The 20,703-nt window shown below is 37.9% G+C and overlaps 1 protein-coding gene across 5 annotated transcripts; it reads right to left on the bottom strand.

The window, feature by feature from the left end:
• Positions 1-360: 360 nt before the first annotated feature.
• sfpq (splicing factor proline/glutamine-rich) lies at positions 361-20,330 on the bottom strand. 5 transcript variants are annotated; one of them, XR_009648070.1, is made up of 12 exons: positions 19,603-20,329; positions 18,067-18,255; positions 17,648-17,949; positions 17,269-17,364; positions 16,897-17,093; positions 16,723-16,807; positions 16,342-16,471; positions 16,171-16,216; positions 15,921-16,030; positions 1,043-7,170; positions 821-927; positions 361-699 (listed from the first exon to the last, which is right to left on the bottom strand). XR_009648070.1 is itself a non-coding variant. In XM_060865679.1 (11 exons), the coding sequence occupies exons 1-11, from the start codon at positions 20,137-20,139 to the stop codon at positions 11,128-11,130; spliced, it is 1,782 nt and encodes a 593-aa protein (XP_060721662.1). In that variant the 5' UTR covers positions 20,140-20,330; the 3' UTR covers positions 10,741-11,127. The 5 variants fall into 5 exon arrangements, 3 of the variants coding, with proteins under 3 accessions (XP_060721662.1, XP_060721660.1, XP_060721661.1); XR_009648069.1 differs by having other exon boundaries at positions 1,043-1,091; XM_060865679.1 differs by lacking the exons at positions 361-699; positions 821-927; positions 1,043-7,170 and adding an exon at positions 10,741-11,247 and having other exon boundaries at positions 19,603-19,841; positions 19,872-20,330.
• Between the last annotated feature and the right edge of the window lie 373 nt (positions 20,331-20,703).

Raw genomic sequence — 20,703 nt, 5'->3', positions numbered from 1 at the left:
TATTCATATATAACTCTCAGCCATCCAACAATTGGGTTTTCTTTCTAAAGCAGCAACTATCACATTTATAGCTTTAAGCTGCTGTACAAGGAATTTAGTGTACTGTTAAAGGGGTTTCCTGTAAGACAGACACAAATTGTATTTTTAATTACACACCAACCCCAAGTTTTTATTTACAAGAAGATATTCTGGAAGAACTTGTATCATGCTGGCTAAAAACTCTTTAGCAACTTCCTTTAAGATCCTTATTTATTTCTTACAACACTAATTAAAAAAATGAATTAAGAGTGAAAATAGGTTTATTGCACATTAAAAAGGTATTGCTACACTGAATCTAATTAAATACACTGTATAACGACAAAAGGTTTACAAACATTTTATTTATTGATGGTGTACGTTTCCCAGACAAAAACACGGATCCATTCACAGCCACTTGTGTTGTGTGATCAGCTTGCAGACGTCCGTCCTGAATCAGAGCCGCTATTAGCAACAAGCCAATAAGATGCGACAGTGATAAACTGAGTGAAACGCACACCCTGTCTGAAGATGACTTCAGGGATACGGGATACACACGTCAGTCTCTTTACTGGAACTTAAGTTTTGCTATTCAGATTATTCAAAAGGAGCACACGTGCTACCCGGATAAATGACCCGAAGAATCCGTGTGCTGAACTTGATAACTTCCCTCTGTCACGTGCCCTAAAAACAAAACAAAAAAGAAAAAAAAAAAAAAAAAAAGAATCATCAACCAAAGGGTTAACTTCACAGCTAAAACTTCGGCATTTTAGGTAGAGAATGTTCTCAGAATAATCTTCCTCACATGTAGTACTTGAACGTGAAGATCAGCTGGCCTGCTGCTCACACTCCATAACACTGTTCATACAGGTTTTACATGTAGTGGAGCATAGATTACACTTAACCAATGACCTAAAACAGAAATTTTTTTTTTTAAATACATTATATGGACTCAAGGTACGTCTGCCACATTACTTATATAATGTACTGTTTAAAAGATTATACATTCGAGCGTGACTTAACTAACCTTATTTGTGACGGTGTGGAACTCAGCCTCCATCAGTTGCCCGAGGCCCCTGCAGTGAGAAAGACAGTGAGTGAACATGGTCTTCACATATCACTATGAAGCTAAACACTAGACTAGAAGTACTACACTGCTGATGAATGAGAGGTTATACAGATTTTGAGAATATATGCAACAATATCCAAACATACAAAGTCCCAGAAGAAATCTAAAAAAAAGTATTAGAAATAAGGGATATGGGTGGAGTCCTTTGTTAATTGTGCTTTGTTCATTTAAAATTAAGAAATGTATATACTGTAGTAGGGCTGCTTACACAGGTTCTAACCAAATTACGGCCATTATTTATTTATTTAGAATAACTACTAAAGGGAAGGATTGCCAAAATGTTACATTACGATAGTTTTAAACATCTTACAGTACTGGAATACAACGGGTGAGGTCACTTGCATATGTAATTAAGGAAAAAAAATTTTTTTATAGCAAATACTGATTTTTTATGTCTCCCTAATAAATAAATAACCAAACAAAATGCTATATTTGTCTTAGTATTTTTTTGCTTTAAGACTAAATTTAAGTTTGCTGTTTAGCATGAATGAGAGTACATGTAGACTGTAATTACTGATTGAGCCTCGTTTGGAGCTGAGTGAAGACGAAGAAAAAACCCACACATTTTCTTTTTTGTGGCAAGCAAACAGTGAACACGGCACTAGAAAATTACGCCGCATCATGTTGGGTGTAGTATTTCTCAGATAAACGTTTGAATCATTTTACAGAAGCACAAAAAAAATTGTTCCCTAGAAATTACTCTGAATGGTCTATTACAATTCCTCGATTTATTTTGATGATCCTCTCTAAATAACTAAAGCAAACAAATTCTAAACTTATATGGCCATCACTAACTACACAAAAAATATGAGAACTTCCATAGGTCTCACAGTCCTGGTTTATTTTAATAGACTGATTTAGTTTTTTTTGGATAAATAATTATATATTAGTTTTTTCTAAAAAAATAAAGCAAACCATCTAGACCACAAGTGTGTCTGGTATGCTAAATGGCGTTATAGTGAAGTTTTTGTACAGACAAGTTATATGTAAAGACAACAGACATTTTGAAGGGCTTGTGTTAATGTGTGTTGCTTAAGGAGACAGAAAAACAAAAAACTCTCAAATGTTGCTGATAAATTGAGTGAGACTAAGTGTGAAGCTGATGCTTGATGTATAGTCCAATATTAACCACATAATGAGTTATCTAAACAGACATCACCTTTTACACAGTGCTGGGTTTCTGGAAGTGTAGATCCTGAGGTGTGAGGTTATATTCTGCCTTTCCACAGGCAGCCGTTAAGCAAACAGGGCAGTTCTGGCATCACACTCTATAATGGGTAAAGCAAAGGCAACTCTAGCCCGGGGAAGGGAGAATGAGATGATGGATCACAGTGCAGATAAACAGACACACACCTCCCTGGACAACAAAATCTGCCAAAACCACTAGAAAGCTTCAACACCACCTTGTCTTCACAGTGTATGTACTGAGGCACATCGTGTGTCAGGATGCATACAGTAAAATGTTGATGCAGTACTTCAGGACGTACTTCAGGACACTTAATAAAATGAGTGGAAACTTGCACACAAAAAAAAAAGATCATAGTGGACCTAGAGTGGGAGACCAAGCAGGAAAAGAAACGGTGAATAGCGATGGCAAGTCAAGTGGTATGGGAATTGCAACTGTGTCAAGTACTCGGAATAGCAAAATGTAATATCCAAAAGGTTTCAAAGTACGTTTAGCTATTAAGGTAGAATAAAACAAATAAATAGAAGATTCAAGCTTGCTTAGTAGCTGGATGTGTTTCTGGACTAACAGACGCTAGGATTTGTTTTTTTGAGCAATACAAACTTATCAAGTATCCTAGAGAGTCAACTTGGTGTTATGCATATAATGACATGTCCAGCTTCCCGTTCCAGCTTTGAGAATAATTTCAAATGATATGTCAGACACTCTTAAAGGTTATCTAGAAAAAAGGTACCAAAAAGGGTAAGTATGTAAAGTGACTTTTGGTTCAGCCAATAGTAAGGTTTTATTTTTTTGATCAACCAACCAACCAACCAACCAACCAACCCATAGAAAGCCCTGAGGCTTGCACCATGAAGAGGTCTTCCATTAACGAACTTATTCCAGGTAAATGTAGGTTCTGTAAAAGCCAAGGAATTCTGTTGCCATGGGCTGCTATGGAGGTTCTTATCTAGACTATGTGACCTTCGATTCATGTTGCAATAATCCGTTACAGTCTATATATCGTCGCTGTCAGGCGGAAACCTCGTATGTCCAAATTTGGTCAATTTCATATTTTTTCACATATCGATGCTATTGGTCAGTCCCCACGTGGGTCTGTTATTTTTACAAGTTATTAACCAATCTAAAGTCTTGAAAATAGCTTGAGCGCAAATCTCATAACTCCATTGGACACTTCAACTGTCCACCTCTTCCTCACTCCGCGGGAGAGCTTCGCGGCATATTTCTCCTCAAGAAGAGTTGCAACGAATCAACACGTCTTCTGAGGTAAATGTCTTAAACACTGGGCTCAAAGAAAAAAAATCTTGACCCGTTAGCTCTGGTGCTCGTCTGAGGACAGAGATTTAGTGCAAGACAATCCACTGCAACGCGGACTAAACCCTGTGCATTGCAGATAAGGTACAGCGTTTTTTAATTTCCTGAAAAATAACGGTTTTGGAGATACGAGGTTTCCGCCTGACAGCGACGATATAAATGTTACAGTGAACAGTGGACTACTTTGTAATCCACTGATCCAAAATAATGCACACGACCATAAAACATTTTGGTTTTATGGATACATGATCTTTAAGACCTCCAACCCACCGTCAAGAATATGCACCAAGCAATATTTAAAAAAAAAAAAAAAAAAACACTGCAAAATGTCATCACTACTTAAGTGGATCCTTGTTTGTTTCTTTAAAGAAAAGTAGCTGCAACTTAAAAGATACATGTATGTGCTTCTAAGCCCTGTGCATTTTCCCCTTTAGTGAACTAGCATTTGTGATTAAATCTGTGGGGAAAGTATATTGAAAAAGCTTAAATGGAAGTGTATTCGTAGTTCAGGTTTCATTATTTTCCCACTTCATTCACACAGCAAGTTTCCCTAAACTCAGACAGACATGTTACAGAGGAAATGCACTGAAAATGTTTAAACGTACAGTGATGCATTCAAGTCAGGACACGGATCTGGCAGAAGTAGTATACACGTTGGAGAAAATCCAAGATTTAGGCTCTCATCATTCTCAAGGTCAAGCCCACCCCTGCCCGTTTCCACACAAATTTGCCATGGTACATCAACGCAACAATACTACATCCGTCCCCATACACCATCCCATCCCCGTCAGTTGCTTACTTTCAGGCATTTCACAGTAGTCCATCACTGTCCAAGAAGCCAGCTACATGCAGTTCAGAGAGAACTAAAACAGTTGTTACACATTGAGTCCACAACAAACATCTGCACTGTGAATCCATGTTTAGAAGTGTGATGCCAGAACCCCAAAAAATTCAGCATGTGAAGTGAATCAGGGAGGTGAAGCAGCCCTGTTTTTTTTCAGCATCATTGAACAAAAGACATGAGCACTTACCTTTTTTTGGATGATAAGCAAGCAAACCTCTCGATGCAAACAAGTCCAGGCTCAACTGTCCACTGATCTGAAGAACTACTCATCTTGTGTCATTGTAAGCAACTGCTGGAGTGTCAACTGTGGAGCAGGGCAAGCTGGACATTGGCTGCTACTGCTTAGCTACAGCACCACCATCCATGCCATACACGTTACACACACAGAGACAAGCTCTCCTCACAAAGAACTGGAAATAGCAAGTTTGGATGCCGACAAAGTTTGCTTTGTGTCAGATATTGAGTATTGGCATTACGGGAGTTCTCACCTCCCTGCTGTTGGTTTTCTACAGCTGCACAATCTATACCTAACTGGACTTCAAATAGGACTGCATCATGGTTTTTTAGTCCCTGACCAGTATTTGCATTTATCCATCCATGAATTTGAAAGTTTTTTTCTCTTCTTTCTATTGTCTAATCTTATTCAAGTGTTTCGTACAAGCTTAAAGAGCAACTCCAGTGACTTTCACTTGCCTTAAACTTGAGTCAAAGTCCATGACTAGTTTTAGACAATAAGCTTATATAGCAAGGAATCTAATGGTATACTGAATCTTAAATTTTATAATAGTCATGGAAAGTTGACCTGCAGGTGAAATCAATAAAATGTCCTTTTAAACATCCTTTTTACAGAAAAATTGGGAAAATGCAAAGGAAAATTTGTTTGATATCTGACTTATTGCAAAACCACATGTCTTTGCTGTTTATAAATTCCACAAAGCCTTAAATTTCACAGCAATCATAACTATAAATGCCAATTATTATATGAAGAAATCAGCATGATAAAAATAGGAGCATGTATTAAAGCAGCACAAGTTATCACACATGTATACGGTTTTTCTACTAACAAGTTACAAGAACATGTAGCGACAGACCATTTGCCACTAGGTAGGGCTAAGGGCTTTAATCAAGCTTTAGAAAATAAGAAATACATCTATAATAAGCATTAATTTCTTAAATTAACATAGAGTCTTACGGTTTCCTGACCAGGTTATTACATCAAGGTGTTCAATGGCTAGAGGCAAACAATGCATGATAGTCCACTGGAACTGCTCTTTAAAGTTTAAATCCATCATTAATATACACATTTTCTACTTGCAAGCTGTGTAATGACTTCTAAAACCCACTATAACTATTGATTTCTTGTTCAATTAAATTTTTTATAATGCTCATTGAAAAGAGAACCAGGCTTAAATTTACATTTTACAAATTTACTTGCTCTAAGGGTGTTCCAGAGCCCAGCCTGGTCTCCATCACTGTATAAACGAAGTGTTCTGCTGCCCAAAGTGCTAATGGAACTTACCCCAATTAAGATACATCAGCCCTAATAACTCAGGTTTTTTGTTAGGAATGACCCTTTGAATACCCGCTATACATTTCCAATGTAGTTGGACACTTGTGGTGCCTAAAGCTTTTATACAAAGCAGCCATTTTATGGAGTGTCTAAAATATCTAATGCAGATACATTAGTTCTGTTATCCCTAAAGGCAGCAGTTACAACACTAAATTTACTGAACAAATTTATTATACATGTGACGTACTGAACATTTCGATTTACTAAGTTACAGGACCAAATGTTGCAGTAAGGATCAACAGCAGCAGTTTTTGTATCCAACCGGTACATACCAGCAGCCATTGTATAGCTACTGGAGACGACAAATTTAAATCTTTTTATTCGTTTATTTAAAGCAGGGTTTTTGTTTTGTTTTTTTAAAGACATGCTTTGTTGGGAGCAAAAGGTTTAATCTGGATGAAACATTACTTTTAAATTTAAAAGAAAAAAAAAACAAAACAGAAAAATCATATTACCTATACTGTGCTAAATGGTCATAGATAAACATTTGACTTTCCAAAAGCAAATATAGTAAAGAAATGTTTATAAGTTAATTACATTAAATCAAACCTTTGGGCTGCTTTTGCTTTTTTGCAGTCCTACAAATCTTAACAGGGCCATCATCCATCTAAGGATTTATATTAATGCTACTGAAGTTCAGGTTAGCAACAGCAGCATATTATGGTAAATATAATAAAATATACGGATACTGGCTTGCACCAGGGGTTTCCTACATTTCTACTTGTACCTAAAATGTTCTGCAAATTTACAAAATTTAAAAAAAAAATCTATTAACATCTATTTAACCATTTAGAAAGGTTTAAATTGTAGCTTAAATTACAGAATTTAAACAGACATGTGCATTGTCAGAATCTACTGAAAACAAAAGCTCAAAGCTACAATTTGGTTTTAATGAAAGATTCAGGCATCATACTACAAAAGATGTTCTGAAAAATTCCATAATCTGGTTCCATAATTCCATAACCTGCCTTTGAAGAGAGAAGTATGTGAAGTCCCCCTAAAACTATGACCACTAAATGTGTGTGTCATGTGTGGTGCCAGACCTGTCAGTTCCAACTGAACCTCCATGTGATTCCACCATGATGCTGAGTAAATGTAGAAGCCATTCAGAGCTAGAATACCAGATGAAAAAAACCTGTAAAATATCTGCTGAGCTTTAGTAAACACGGTTTTAAAAGTACTACAGTTTAAAGGTCTGCTTATTGAAACGAGTGGATTAGCTTATATACACATGAGTTCTACACGGTACACCTCATGTTCGACACGCATATGATACGTTCCACAAAAAGCTGTTGCATATAGCACTAGATACAGTACCTTCAAACTCACCTTCCTGTTCAAGCTAGAGCATGCAACTCAAATCTTGTTTTTTTTTTTTAATATATAAAAGTGTCATAAATCATTAACACCCTTGTGCAACAAATTGTCATGTTTTATTTGCTCTGCTTAAGGTCATCCAAAAATGTTTTAGCATGATCATGAACACTCGCATTGAGTGTGTACAGTGAGTCAGTGAAGTAATTCAGACCCCTTCAACTTGTTCTTTATTATATTATAGATTTAATTTTAAAATTGATCAGTAACTATTTGGCTATTAATCTACACACAATAACCCATAATCATCAAGAAAAACGTTTTTTTTCCCCCGCTTCAAATTAAAAAGGCAAAAACTGAAATTTCTCATTTTAGACAAATATTCAGTGCCTTGGCTAAGATGATCCAAACTGAACTCAGTTCCATCTTGTTTGCTTTGTTCATCTTGAGATGTCTGTAGAACTTGCCTGGAGTCCATCTGTGGCAAATGTAATTAAATGGATACGATTCATTTGAAAAGGTCCATACCTGTTTATGAGGCCACACAATTTTTACAGTGTATGCCAAACCAAAAACCAACCATAAGCTCCAAAGCACTCAGTAGACCTCTGAACTGAAACTGAAGCCAGGATGAACATTATTGTAAAAAAGGCACACAGTTTAGAGTTAGAACACTCTCGTGCTGACCATTCAGCTAATCTCAGTAAATGGATAGTAAAAGGAGAGATTCAGGATTCCTCTGAAGAGAGGGCAGAGCCTGGGACTAGACGGAAGCCACTCCTAAGTAAAAAAATAAAAATAAAAACAGACTGAGGGATAAGATACTCTGCTTTGATGAGTTACGGGAAAGAGGTAAACGAGAAGGTATTGCTTTGGTTAATAGCAACTCTAGGGCGAAGCATGGTGGTGGCAGTCTCGTGCTACTGGGTTGCTTCTCATCAGCCAAAACAGGAAGAGGTCAATCCTTGTTACTCAGTCACACAGTCTTCGGTGCTTGTAGCAAGCATGATCCCTCAAGGTTTGGTAGGAAGCAAGTTGCACAGAACCCACTTCAGTAAAATCTCTTACGGCTACAGGATTTAGGCGGAAACGTTACATCACTTAAGTTTGCACACAAGAATATATTTTAAAACCCTATATCTGGCCATTCATTGCAGGTATAACAACTGTATCTCAGATTTCTGAACATAAGCTGCCTCACATACTATGACTAAAAAAGAAAGAAATAATCACTGATTACATTCACACACTACACTGTGCATATTTAGACATGCCTTGGTCGTAGGTCACTAATGAATCCCTTTAAAGTGACGTCAGTGAGTGATGCATATATCATTTGATAATCATTTGGCAGTGGAAGCTCACAGGTCAAGGCTTTTAGTTACCAATTAGAGTCCAAACCTACAGCTGACGTTTTGAGCAACCTTTACCTGCTCAAATTAGTGGAGGCAAAAACAGTTAATATAAACAAATTAAATAAAATGATTGCAGGACACACTACTGGGGTTTCTTGTTGGAGGAGTTAGAACCTTAAGAGGCCACTCCCTTTGCAGATGAGATGGTAGATTGGGGGGGGGGACCTCCTACACTAGGCCTCTTCTCCTTGGTGTAAGATGTGACGACATGTTTGAGCTCATAATTTCTAAAACATATCTAGTTCTTGGTCACTATTAATGCCATCAGAGCTGGTCTGAAGCAGTAGCTCAGTCAACTTCTTGGGATTTTAAAGGCACCTTTTGTGTGTCTAGTCACACTTGTACTGCTATAGCTAGTGGGGGGAGGGAGAGAGAGAGAACTACTTTTGTAGATTTAGCAAAACATATACTCAAGATATCTATCTAGATATATTTTAATTGCACAGACGCCAGTGCACACAACTCGACAGTCACCTGTTAAGGGAGAAAATAATACAAAGGACCAAAAAATACAGTAGCAAAAGACATTTATGTATGTATTTAGCTCCAGTCATACAAGTAAACCACCCCATGATCATAAGCATACTCACGTTGCATTAATATATACTTAGGCTAAGAACTCTCAAATTCTAGAACGTCTGATATGAATTTGAGAACTTGCATTCCCTTGCAATAATGAATAATCAAAGTAAGCTTAATCAGTCCTCAAATGCAAGGCTTTAGAGCCAAGACCCTAAAATGACTGCCCCTATGATCCTCAGGCAGCACTGTATATGAAAAGGACTGATGACCCCATAGCTTTTACAATATTGGCTAAATTCTATCCTGCTTAGCCATGCAAGATCCAGAATTAGCATCACAAATTTCTCACTGTGTGACAAGCAATGAATTATGAGGGATGCTAGAAAACCCAATACAGTTAAGCATGCATCATCATCTAGTTACTTTATTAAACAGGTCTTACATTTCCTGAAGGTTCTTGCAGATAATTACAATATGTCCTTGAGATTTTTAAGCTCACTATTTTATAGGCTTTGGGCTAAATTACATTTTCATAAAAGAAAATTCAAGAAGAATTTACTTTAAAGCATGATAACCACAAAACTCTTGAGATTAACAAACTTACCTACTGCAAATTTAATAAAGGTTATTCATTTTTGGGCCACTTAGGAGTATCAAATTGTACGTATGCCAAGGTACTAAAACACTAAAAGTACTTCAAGCGTCCATTCCAGACCACGTATAACAAACCAAGCATTAGTATGCACTTCAGGGGTGGACAAATCATTGGCCCAGATATCCCAGACTAACAAGTTTCTTATTGACGTGCAGTTTCTTTGTCGTCATGTAGGCTGTACAACCACTGCATGATTGTGTTATGATTACTAAACAAAACCCTCGTCCTGAATCACACTACCTGCTGCACTAGACACACCTGCCACTCACAACTGGTCAGGGTCTCAGGTCGATCATGTAAGACATGGTGAACGACAGGAGAATTCACCCCTGATAGCACTTTACTCCTCACAAGGCATCGTTCACACCAAACATGCACACACGTTAAAGACAATTCAGTTTAGCCAATTCACCTACTTGAATTAGCCAGGCTCAAATATCTTTTACAGTGAAGACTGAACACCATAGCATACACACAATGCTGGCAAACAACTGTGTGTTAAGCCATATATTCAATAGCTGCACTACAGTAACATCACTTTTATGCCTGGTCAGTTTCAAGTAACTAAAAAAGGGAATTTGGGGCTTTAACTTGCCAGGTGGGCTAGCTAACATTTATGATTTGTCCACCCCTGCAGTATTTACTCAATGCGGCCGTTAATTCTTGATCAAGTTTGAATCAACTGAGTTCAAACAAGGCCCAAATATTTCATGAATCAGCGCTCTCGTACGGGCCGAGTGAATTTTTAAGACAGAGTCAAACACTGCGCTAAAATGTTGAAGTGGGGTTTGAACAACCAAGTGTACTCTTTATTGCAAATTACATGGATTATCTCAAAAATGTTGAATGGCACAGAACATAACCATAGAAATAGCAGAACATCTTACAAGGGTAACCAGCATAACAAGTAACATTGCATGATTATATACGTAGAAAAGGAGGATACAATGGGATGTGCTGAGCAAAAGCTGAGCAGCTTCACTACTTTTGAAAATTTTTGAACACACAAATTACTAAAAAAAAAAAAAAAAAATCTTGCCACAAAAACAAAAAGTTTGAATCTTCGGGCTAAAATTCCAATGGAATATTTTAAACTTAAATACATTAAGACCCCAGAACCACTGGGAATCCAGAAACAAGCTCTACTATATAAAAGTGCCAGATCAGAAGCGGGGCTTCTTGGCAGGTCCTTCGAATTCCTCACGGACTCTGCCAAATCCTGAACTGCCAGGACCCATGCCCCTCGGACCTGCAGGGCCACCTTGAGGGAAACGCTCATTGTGCTATAGTGACACATTGCAAACGAGGTAGGGAATTGGGTGGAGAAATTGGTTATAATTACATCCAAGAAAGGAATAAAAAGGGGCAACATTGGCATAAGTTCCATGAGTTCATAATTTGAGCCAAGCATAAATAAGTGGGGGTCCAAGGGAAACATTCGACGAAACCGTTCCAACACGCAGATCCACGGGTGCCACGGGTAACATAGGAAAAGGAAAAGAGGGTAATGTATTTGTTAGCAAGATCCTACCATAAAAGGAGTCAAAAGTGGAACAATAGCTGCCACTTGAACGGATTAGCAAAATTGTAGTCATTTTAACTGCTTTTAAGACGAGTTTCGTTGAAAAAGATCCAGTCTGAACAGATCCCTCATGTTAGGCAGAGGATCTGTATTGATATCTTCATATAAAAGTAATTAAAAATCAGGTTATAAGCCCATTTACAGTGTTATTTATAAACTACTTAAAATGCAGTATTAACACACTTCCTTTTAATTGTTTGGTATTTGAGCATTCCATTAATCATATCAAATCCAACCTACAAGGTCATTGGTTTCCCTTACATTATTGGATAAGGCACCTTTAACTGGCTCGAGTTTTGATGTTACTCCAGGGCCTTATTAAAAAACTTCAATTATTTATAACCACTTATGGCAAATGGCTGCTCAAAGTTGGCTTACTGAACTCCAAACTGAAAAACTGACTGGAATTCATATGATGTGGACTAAAGCTCTTGGACTGGTGGTTTTATTAAAGGAACATCTGATTCAAGCAGATTTGTTCAGATAGATTTATCTACATTGATTTTAAATGAATGAATTTTTGGAAACTTACTAACTTGCCAGAGACACAAAAATGTGTTATTTGTAGCCAAACAAATACAACATACAAATATATACTAAGCAAAAATCACAAACTTAATATATTGAGGGATAAAAGAAAGCAGTATTAAAATGGCTGTGTGAAATAAAGCAGTGGAGTGCTTTAAAAAGCCCACCCGATGCTTATGACATGTGATTATACCCATAAGGCTTTAGCAAAGAGACCCAGTTATAATGAAAGTACACATGGTCTGGAACAAATACTTTTCCTTTTGGGCAGGCAAACATTGAAAAGAAAGAAATGAAGACATTGCGTTAAAGGCAAAACAATCTATGCATACCTTAACAGGTACGTAACTGCAAACTTTAAGTAATGACTCAGTGACTTATGGTCAGAGTTTATAGAATGTTGAGCTAAAAATCAGGAAACAACTGAAACCTTTGAGAGCCAGAACTCTATGAAACAACAAGTATTGTCCAATAACTGCAAAAACAAGAAAAAAAAAAAAAAACAGAGTCTGGTGCAAAGTGGTGAAGGGATGCAGTCCTAAGCCTCTTATTTAATACCTCATCACATCAGTTAGCTGTGAATTAGTTTAAGCTTCAGGGATACTGATACAAATGTGCCACAGCTCAGCTACAATCACTAGCGATTTGCTCCAATTGTAAGGAACACTTGTCCACCTATATTGTTATATATTGTTTTTCTAACTTATATACACACACAACTTATATTGTATATAAGTAATAGTTATTGTAAAATGCTGGAAAAAAAATAAAAAAAAAACCTGAAAGTCTACCAGCAAAAAAATTTTGTACCTGAATTTCATATGTTTGTGTATAGACAGCTGTTGCAACTCAGCTTTCATTATTTACTCTGCTAATAAAGTGAAATTATCAACTGAATATTGTGAAATTCACTTTGATACCTGACCTATTATACCCTGATATGGACTAACATGTAGCAATATGATTTTTGTAAATATATTTTTTAATTGGTTAATGTAAATTTATAGCCAGAGTACGTGTCCTTAATGATAAAATAATGTGAATTTTCTTATGAACTGTACGGGTGTTCACATGCATAACATTTTTCCATCGAACAATGCGGCTCATCTGAACTCTGACTATACTCGCAGCTACATCATAATCTATCGGCTCCCCAGCCCATCAATCTTCATGACAGGGATTTTCCCTGGAGTTTATGCTGACCATGATCAGTGAAATATTACTGAAAACTTAGTCTAACAAAACCAGACTTTAATTCACTTCTCTGAATCTCCACCTCTTTGCCTGCCCATTTAAAACACAAGTGTTTGTCCTTGAAATTGCTGCATCAATTCAAAAAAGAAAAGAAAGTAAACCTGTGAGGCCATCCTTAAAAATATTTTGGTTTGCAGTAACAGTTTTAAAAAAAGTCGGTACGTAGGTCTATTTTTTTTTTCTTCAAGTTTCAATGTAAAAAAAAAAAAAAAAAAAAAAAAGTACACTTTTGGTGACGGTGATTACGTAGATATGAATTTAAACAAATTAGCATATCGTGACGTCACTGACTGGGTCTTCAACCCATGCCTTCAGTCGAACACACCGTTCACATTTCTGTTGTAAAAAGAGAGACATTGTGCAAAAGTATTATTTGCTGTTATGCGTGTCTGAAGCTGCAGTTGCTGTGTGACGCGTTCCAAAAAAAAAAAAATTCTGGACACGCTTAGAGAGAAGGCCATTAAAATCAATTTCCTATTTTCGTTTTCAAAACTTGTGTTGGTTGGTCCAATCGATTCGTGCAATAGATTTTCAAAACAGTAGAATCTGCAGGGGTTTCCGCTGAAAATTTGTTAGTTAAGGCGGTAGGGTTGGGCAGGGGCAGCTTCTTTGTGAGAGACCACAGACTCTGTACTACGTTTAAAAATTATTAAAAACAGGCACATGCAACCTAGCTAGGAGGTGAAGAACTCAAACAACAAAATCACCAGCTAACTTACTTTAAATTTGCAAGAACTATTAGACTAATACAATAACAGGCTTAAATAAACCTAAAACATAAGTCCACTTAAAACGCGTGTCCGTGGGAACTGTATCAATTGGCTAGTTATCCTCCAGACAGTGACAGACCGAGTCTTTCTCTCATTTCGGCTGTGTGGCGCGCGTGCGTCCACGCTATTCTCCGAGATGCACTTGACGGCCTTTTGTGCAGCAGAATGTTTTTTTTTGGACGACCTAGTTAATGCGGTAGGGTTTCCCAGCTTAGGCGGGCCGCCCGAACTGAAAAGCACTGCGGGAAATCCTGATTTGTATTAGTTGTTTGAAGAGTTTAAAAAAAAAAAAAAAAAAAAAATTGGTCTTAACGCAAATTTACAACCGGCAAGTCGGTCGGACTTAAGGCAAAAAATATAAACTAAAAATTGAGTCGGCCCTAAATTGACAGGGTTGGTCGGGTTACGGCAAACAAGAATATTTTTAAGTATAGCTGGATGGAAATGAATCAGGATAAAGACATTTTCATACATGTGCAGTATAAGGATGTATAAACATGCTTCAAAGTGGTCAAGCAATTTTTGGAATATGCTTGAAATAGAGGTTTTTAATTTTTTTTTTTTTTTTTTTTAAGATCTGTCTAACTCGACATGGGCAAAATGTCTGTAGACTATTCCATAGGAGAATCTTCTAATTGAGCATACAGAAGGGCAAATATTCATTTAGGGGCTGCAGACACTCCCACAGACTGCAGAATTGGTAACAATTCAGCAAAGGTATTTACGTACAGTATAAATCACAAGGCGATGGAAATGATAAGAGGAGGATTGAGTAATTTAATAATGTGAGCTGCACTGCCCGATGAAAAAGCGCTGTTGCGTGAAGGTATCAGGAACACCGCAATAAGCAAATGAAAACCTGATGATTGCATTTGCACAACAGACTGTAAATACACAGTAAGTTACTACAGGCTTTAAGGCGACTGCAACCTGTTGCATCCCTGGAGAGAAAGTGGAGCTACTGACACCATAAACTAAAACTATATTAAAAAACACCAGCAACTTTCTGCTTATTAAAATAGTAAAAAAAAAAAAATAAAAAAATATCTGCATGTTCAACTACTTAAAGCCTTTGGAACATGAGGTTGTGTTTTACTACCAGGGCTCATGCTAAACCATTCAAGCACTCATCACCAAGAGCACACTGATAAGGAGCCAACCTAGCCAGTAAACTGTATGGTTCACCATTAGTTCAACCAAAAGCTCAGCCTTCTTGTTTAACAACTCATTGGTTAGAAAAAACATAGAAATGTACTTGCTTTTAACTCTATCTGCACTAAAGCCCTTCAAATGTTTACTACAAAAATGCCAGCTGATCCACTCCGTACTGGAGTCATTCCAAACTTGCCCAAAACAAAATTAGCTCACAAACTAGAATACATGATTCGGCCAGAAGTTTTCCAACAAGAGTCCAGGTGTGTTTGTGTTACGAGAAGTTGCAAAAATTCATTGATTCAACACAAAACATGCCTGTCTTCAATCATCATGTCAGACAGGACTTACAAGCAAATGCAGTGAGCAAACCAAAGTCCACTGGTTTTTGGGCTTAGTACAGACAGATTTTCCAAGCAGCTCAAATATTTTAAAATAAAAAAATAAAAATAAAAAGCTGAGCATGAAGGCTGATATTTTTTTTTTTTTTTTAGCCAGACTCTCAAACATGAGACACCAAAATCATCAGGTTATTAAATAAATTTGCCCAAACTCTTATTGGTAGAACTGCAACCACTCTGTAACTGTTGATTAAAAAAGTTAACATTTCTGCAGTCGCACACACACACCCATATTGCCATTCACACACTTCCACCACAGGATACGTTACCATTTCGTTGGGCACCATGCCCCCTGCCACTGGTCCTCCGAGTCCCTGGTGACCATCAAAGTTCATTCTGGCCAATGGAAACTTCTGGTTGTTAGCACCAAAAGGCATATCTAATAAAAAGACCAAAAATAAATAAACATTTAACTCAGCAAGTTATAACTGTCTTACATTCTGCTCACAAGTATGGAAAAAGCAACACAAACCTTCACCTGTTCAAAGCATATTACAACAAAAACAAAATTGTATTCACCTGCCAATCCAAGACCTCCAGAACCCATCCTCATCTCCCTTTCCCTCTGTTAAAAAACATAGATTAGAATTTTAAGTAATAACTGGTAAAACAAGCACGTACAGTAAGAAGTGGTCACCATAGCTTTCCAGCATCTATAATAGATAAATCTGGGCAAAATACAAGACTTACATTATCCATGAAACCACCCATTCTATAGGACTCCTCACGCTTACGCCTCATCTGTTCTTCCATTTCTCTCTGTCGCATCATTTCCTCCTCCCGCCTGCGGCGCTCCTCCTCTTGCCTGCCAAACAAAATTCTGAATGGTACAACCCATCGTGTTGGCTACAGTAAAGGCCAAATTCATTTGTATCAGAACCCAAAACCGTAAAACTTAGCAGTGGTGATTTGGTAACCATGGTTATAGAATTAGATTCTAAATTATTGTAAATCTAATTCTATAACCACGGTTACCAAATCACCACAATATTGTGCATTTCCACACAAATACTTTATTATACAGTTGATACTATACTCCCAAAAAGAAAAGAAACTCAAAATTATCTGTACCTAATCTGCATCTCCTTGCGTTTTTGCATCTCCTGATTATGCATCTCTTCCATGCGTCGCAATTCCTCTTGACGCCTAAGAAGATCTAAAGGATTGACAAAAAATAAAATAAGCACCAAAACATACAAAGTCAAAACAAACACATCTAACACACTGATGAACAGATACACTTGCCCTGTCGCAGCAAGTTAGCCTGGTGCTCATGGTAGGCATCTTCCATTTCTGCCTCTAGCTTCTCACGCGCCTCACGGATATTTTTCTCCACCTGTTGCCTCTGCTGTTTCTCCATCTCATCGAGAGACTTCCATCGTTGCGAGTATTCAAACTCAAAAGTGCCTGGTCTGGCAAAACGTGGCGGCTGTTCTCGCTCTCTGAATAAAAGAAATTATGTGTTTATATATTAACTATATGCTCTATGGAAAGCTCCAAATTAACCTTTAACCTAATCACTGTTTTTCAAACTCTGGACCAAAGACTGTATAAGAGCTGCGACTGGTGCATGACAAACTGAAGAAATAAAATGGAGGAATGTCTCAAACAACTCACTTCTGATAATTTGGGTTCTTCTGAGCAAGCTTCTCTGGCAGACCATCTTCATCGTCAAACTGTTCCAACAGCTCAATAACAACTGGACGAGGTGACCTGGTTGGTAAGAGAGTAGCAAAAATAAAGTCATTCTTTCAAGGCCCTTATACTGTTTCAAAACCTTCCAGAAATGTAGTAGGTTTGACCAAAACCAAATGCTGCCAAAGTAACTTTGATGGGGATTGTGATTAACTATGTGAAAATTAAATGCACAGAAAATCAGCCAGTCTTTCAAAATAACTCCAGTATTCCACAAAGGATGCTAAGTGGAAAGACTAGCGTATTCTCAGCCAGTTTATTTAGCAAAGCAATAAAAAAATAAATTAAAAAAAGCTCTTACGAAGTGAGTAGGAAGACTCCATCATTGCACCGGTCAAGAGCTTTTCTAGCTGCCGGCTTGGTAGCAAACTCAACGATGCCTTTCCCGACAGAGCGTCCACGGTCATCCACAACAACCACTGCCCTTTCTACCACTCCGAACTGTGAGAAAGCCTCTTCGAGAAGCTCGTTGGAGACATATGGGGAAAGATTACGCACAGACAATGCAGCTGAATGGGTAGCAAACCGAACCCGGAGTGGTCTGCCTTTCATCGGTTTATCATCCAATTCAGCTTTTGCGACCTCTGCTAAAGCTCGTGACTCCTGAAATCAAAAGTGGAACAAAATAAAATGCTATTTAATATCATTGTAAGACTGGACCTCAGATTACAAAATTTACAGCGTCTTAAGTGTGAGTTTAAGTTCAAGTGTGTGTCTTACCAGACGTATGAAGCCAAAACCTTTGCCTTGATTAATGAAGATTTCACTGGGCTCTCCATACTTCTGAAACAGTTTTCTGAACTCGTCCTCCGTAATGTCGTTGGGCAAATTGCCGATGAACAGCCGGCATCTCTGGGTGTAGGTTTTCTCCCCGGGTTTCCGCAGCATTGACAGCGATGCCCTTAATTCCTGGAAGGTAGTTTCACCAGATATTACAAAAGGTTATTTTAAAAATGTACAGGCACCAAAGCTTAAGAGGGAAAGGAATATAAATTATATTTACAGCTCGATAAAAGCACCCTGATTTTATTTATATGTTTAAAAAAAAAAAAAAAGTTGCTGCTCATAGCACATTAGCACGACTGGCATAAAAAACAAACCCACTTGTGTTAGCCTGTTAGCAACCAGAACAACAGATCAGTTATCTGTGAATCTAAATGTATACGAGACCTATGTTATTGTGAAACGTGTCCGTCAAACAAAAGCAATTCAGACAACACTAACAGATCCGAGGTGTGTATATATTAACGCTAGTCAGTCATTAGATATCTGGCCATTTAGCATCGTTAACATCTTTGCTTAGCTCAACAAAATGGCTGCTAAGGACCGTAAACAGGCCCAAATCCCAAATGGCTCCTTTTGGATAGAGAGTACTACAGAATTTACACTTACACATGGAGCAAAAAAGCGACACATCTGAGATCTGGTTTAAATATAATGCTCCTAAAAACAAAGCGTTTCATGGTCCAAATGAGTCTCTTAATTATATACATGTATTTAAAAAGGAATTAGACATTAAAAGCATCGTATAAGTGTAATACAAGGTAAACCTTCTGGTCTAAAGCGACAACTAAAGCATTTTAAAATGTACTCGTTGGTACAAACGTTAAATATTTATAATTATTATTATTCGTTTTATTCGAACCTTTAGCCAGGCAGCTGAAATGTTCGCGTATAGCATATAAGCTAATATTAGCTGACTAGCAAAAAAGGAGGGGAAACAAGAGAAGCATATTCATATGAAAAATGAAAACGGTTAATTTAACAGTGTGTGAATAATTCTCGTTTGGTTATTTATTAAAGTTACTAATTAGCTAGACGGTTATTTGGCACCGTTAGCTTAGCTCGGCTAATCCACCTTTTGTTCAGATCAGTTCAAAATGGCGGCGCAAACAGCGTAACAAGGGCACTGAAGCCCCGAATGGATAATTATTTATGTACCGTGGTGTTTTTTTTTTATATATATATTTATATATATCACAATGAGCTTGTTCGTACAAAGAATTATATTTTTTTTAAGTTCCACATCCTAATGCTGCTCAGCTTTATACATATATAAAAAAATAAAATTAGCTAAATGTAAAATGGTGCCTTCCATATGCCGTTTTCAACATAGTTACTATGGTTACAGTTGTTATTCACTATTAAATGTGGTGATTATCGCACGGATGATTAGAAGACTTGGTGTTTTTATACGTTCCGTGCGTTAGACAGCTAACAAACACACCCAGTTGTAAAATACGTGTCTTTTTTTACCCGTGTTTCGGGGGCATCAGCTGCATGGGATCCACGGCCTTCACTGGTCGGAGGCTTTTGTCCATTTCCACTCATTGGTGTTTTGTGCTGATTTACATTCTTTCGGGGTTGATTCTGTGGTGTTGAGGGTTCTGGTCTCGGGTTAAGGTTCTTTGGTGGAGGTGACTGAATTGGTGGTTGTTGAACAAGAGGTGGTTGGACTTGTTGCGGTTGTGGAGCTGGAGGTTTCTGTGCATCAGGCGGCTGCTGCTGCTGAGGCGGTTGCTGAGGCGGCGGCTGCTGCTGCTGAGGAAGAGAAGGAGGAGGCGACTTCATCTCGGGCTTCGGTGTAACATTAGGTCCCTCCGGTTTTTGAGGGGTAACTTGATTTGCTTGAGCGGGTTTAAAACCACCGCCAGGTTGAGGGCCACGGTTCTGAAACGGTTGCTGTGGATTATTGCGGAAACTTGGGTTCCCGATTCCGCCCCGCATTCCCCCGATACCCCCGCGGCCTCGCTGCTGGAATCCTCCACGATTCCTGAACCGGTCCCGAGACATAGCTGAGAGGCAATTAAATCGTAATTTTATATATATAAAAAAAACCCGAAAAGGTGAAAACTCTCTAAACGCTACTAAAGACAGAGACAATTCTGTTCGCAACTCGGTAACCGTCGACCAAACGCACAACTTCCCTGTTGTTCTCGTGTGAATCCACTTCGTAAAATGGCTGCCGGAGTCTTACAACAAAAGGCTTCAAATACTGCTGTCTCCTGTGTAGAGACGAAACTTCGGCAACGTCACTTCCGGACTCTAAACCCGAGACCGCCCTCTAACGTCTCTTATTGGGAACGCTGTTCATCAGAATCCGAATCCGAATCAGGTTTATTGGCCAAGTGTCGACACACGCAAGGAATTTGGTTCCAGCTGTTTGTGACTCTCAAAAGTACAGACATAACACTATACTATTCATTTAGCTTGGACTATACAAGACAAGACAAATACAGACTGTACAAAACAAATACAGACTATACAAGGCAAGACAAATACAGACTAGACAAGACAAGACAAAATAGACTATGCAATACAAAACAGACTAGACAAGACAAATGCAGACTATACAAG

This window comes from Tachysurus vachellii, chromosome 3, assembly GCF_030014155.1.
Source record: "Tachysurus vachellii isolate PV-2020 chromosome 3, HZAU_Pvac_v1, whole genome shotgun sequence".
NCBI lineage: Eukaryota > Metazoa > Chordata > Actinopteri > Siluriformes > Bagridae > Tachysurus > Tachysurus vachellii.
This window is presented reverse-complemented; position numbering and strand designations above follow the sequence as displayed.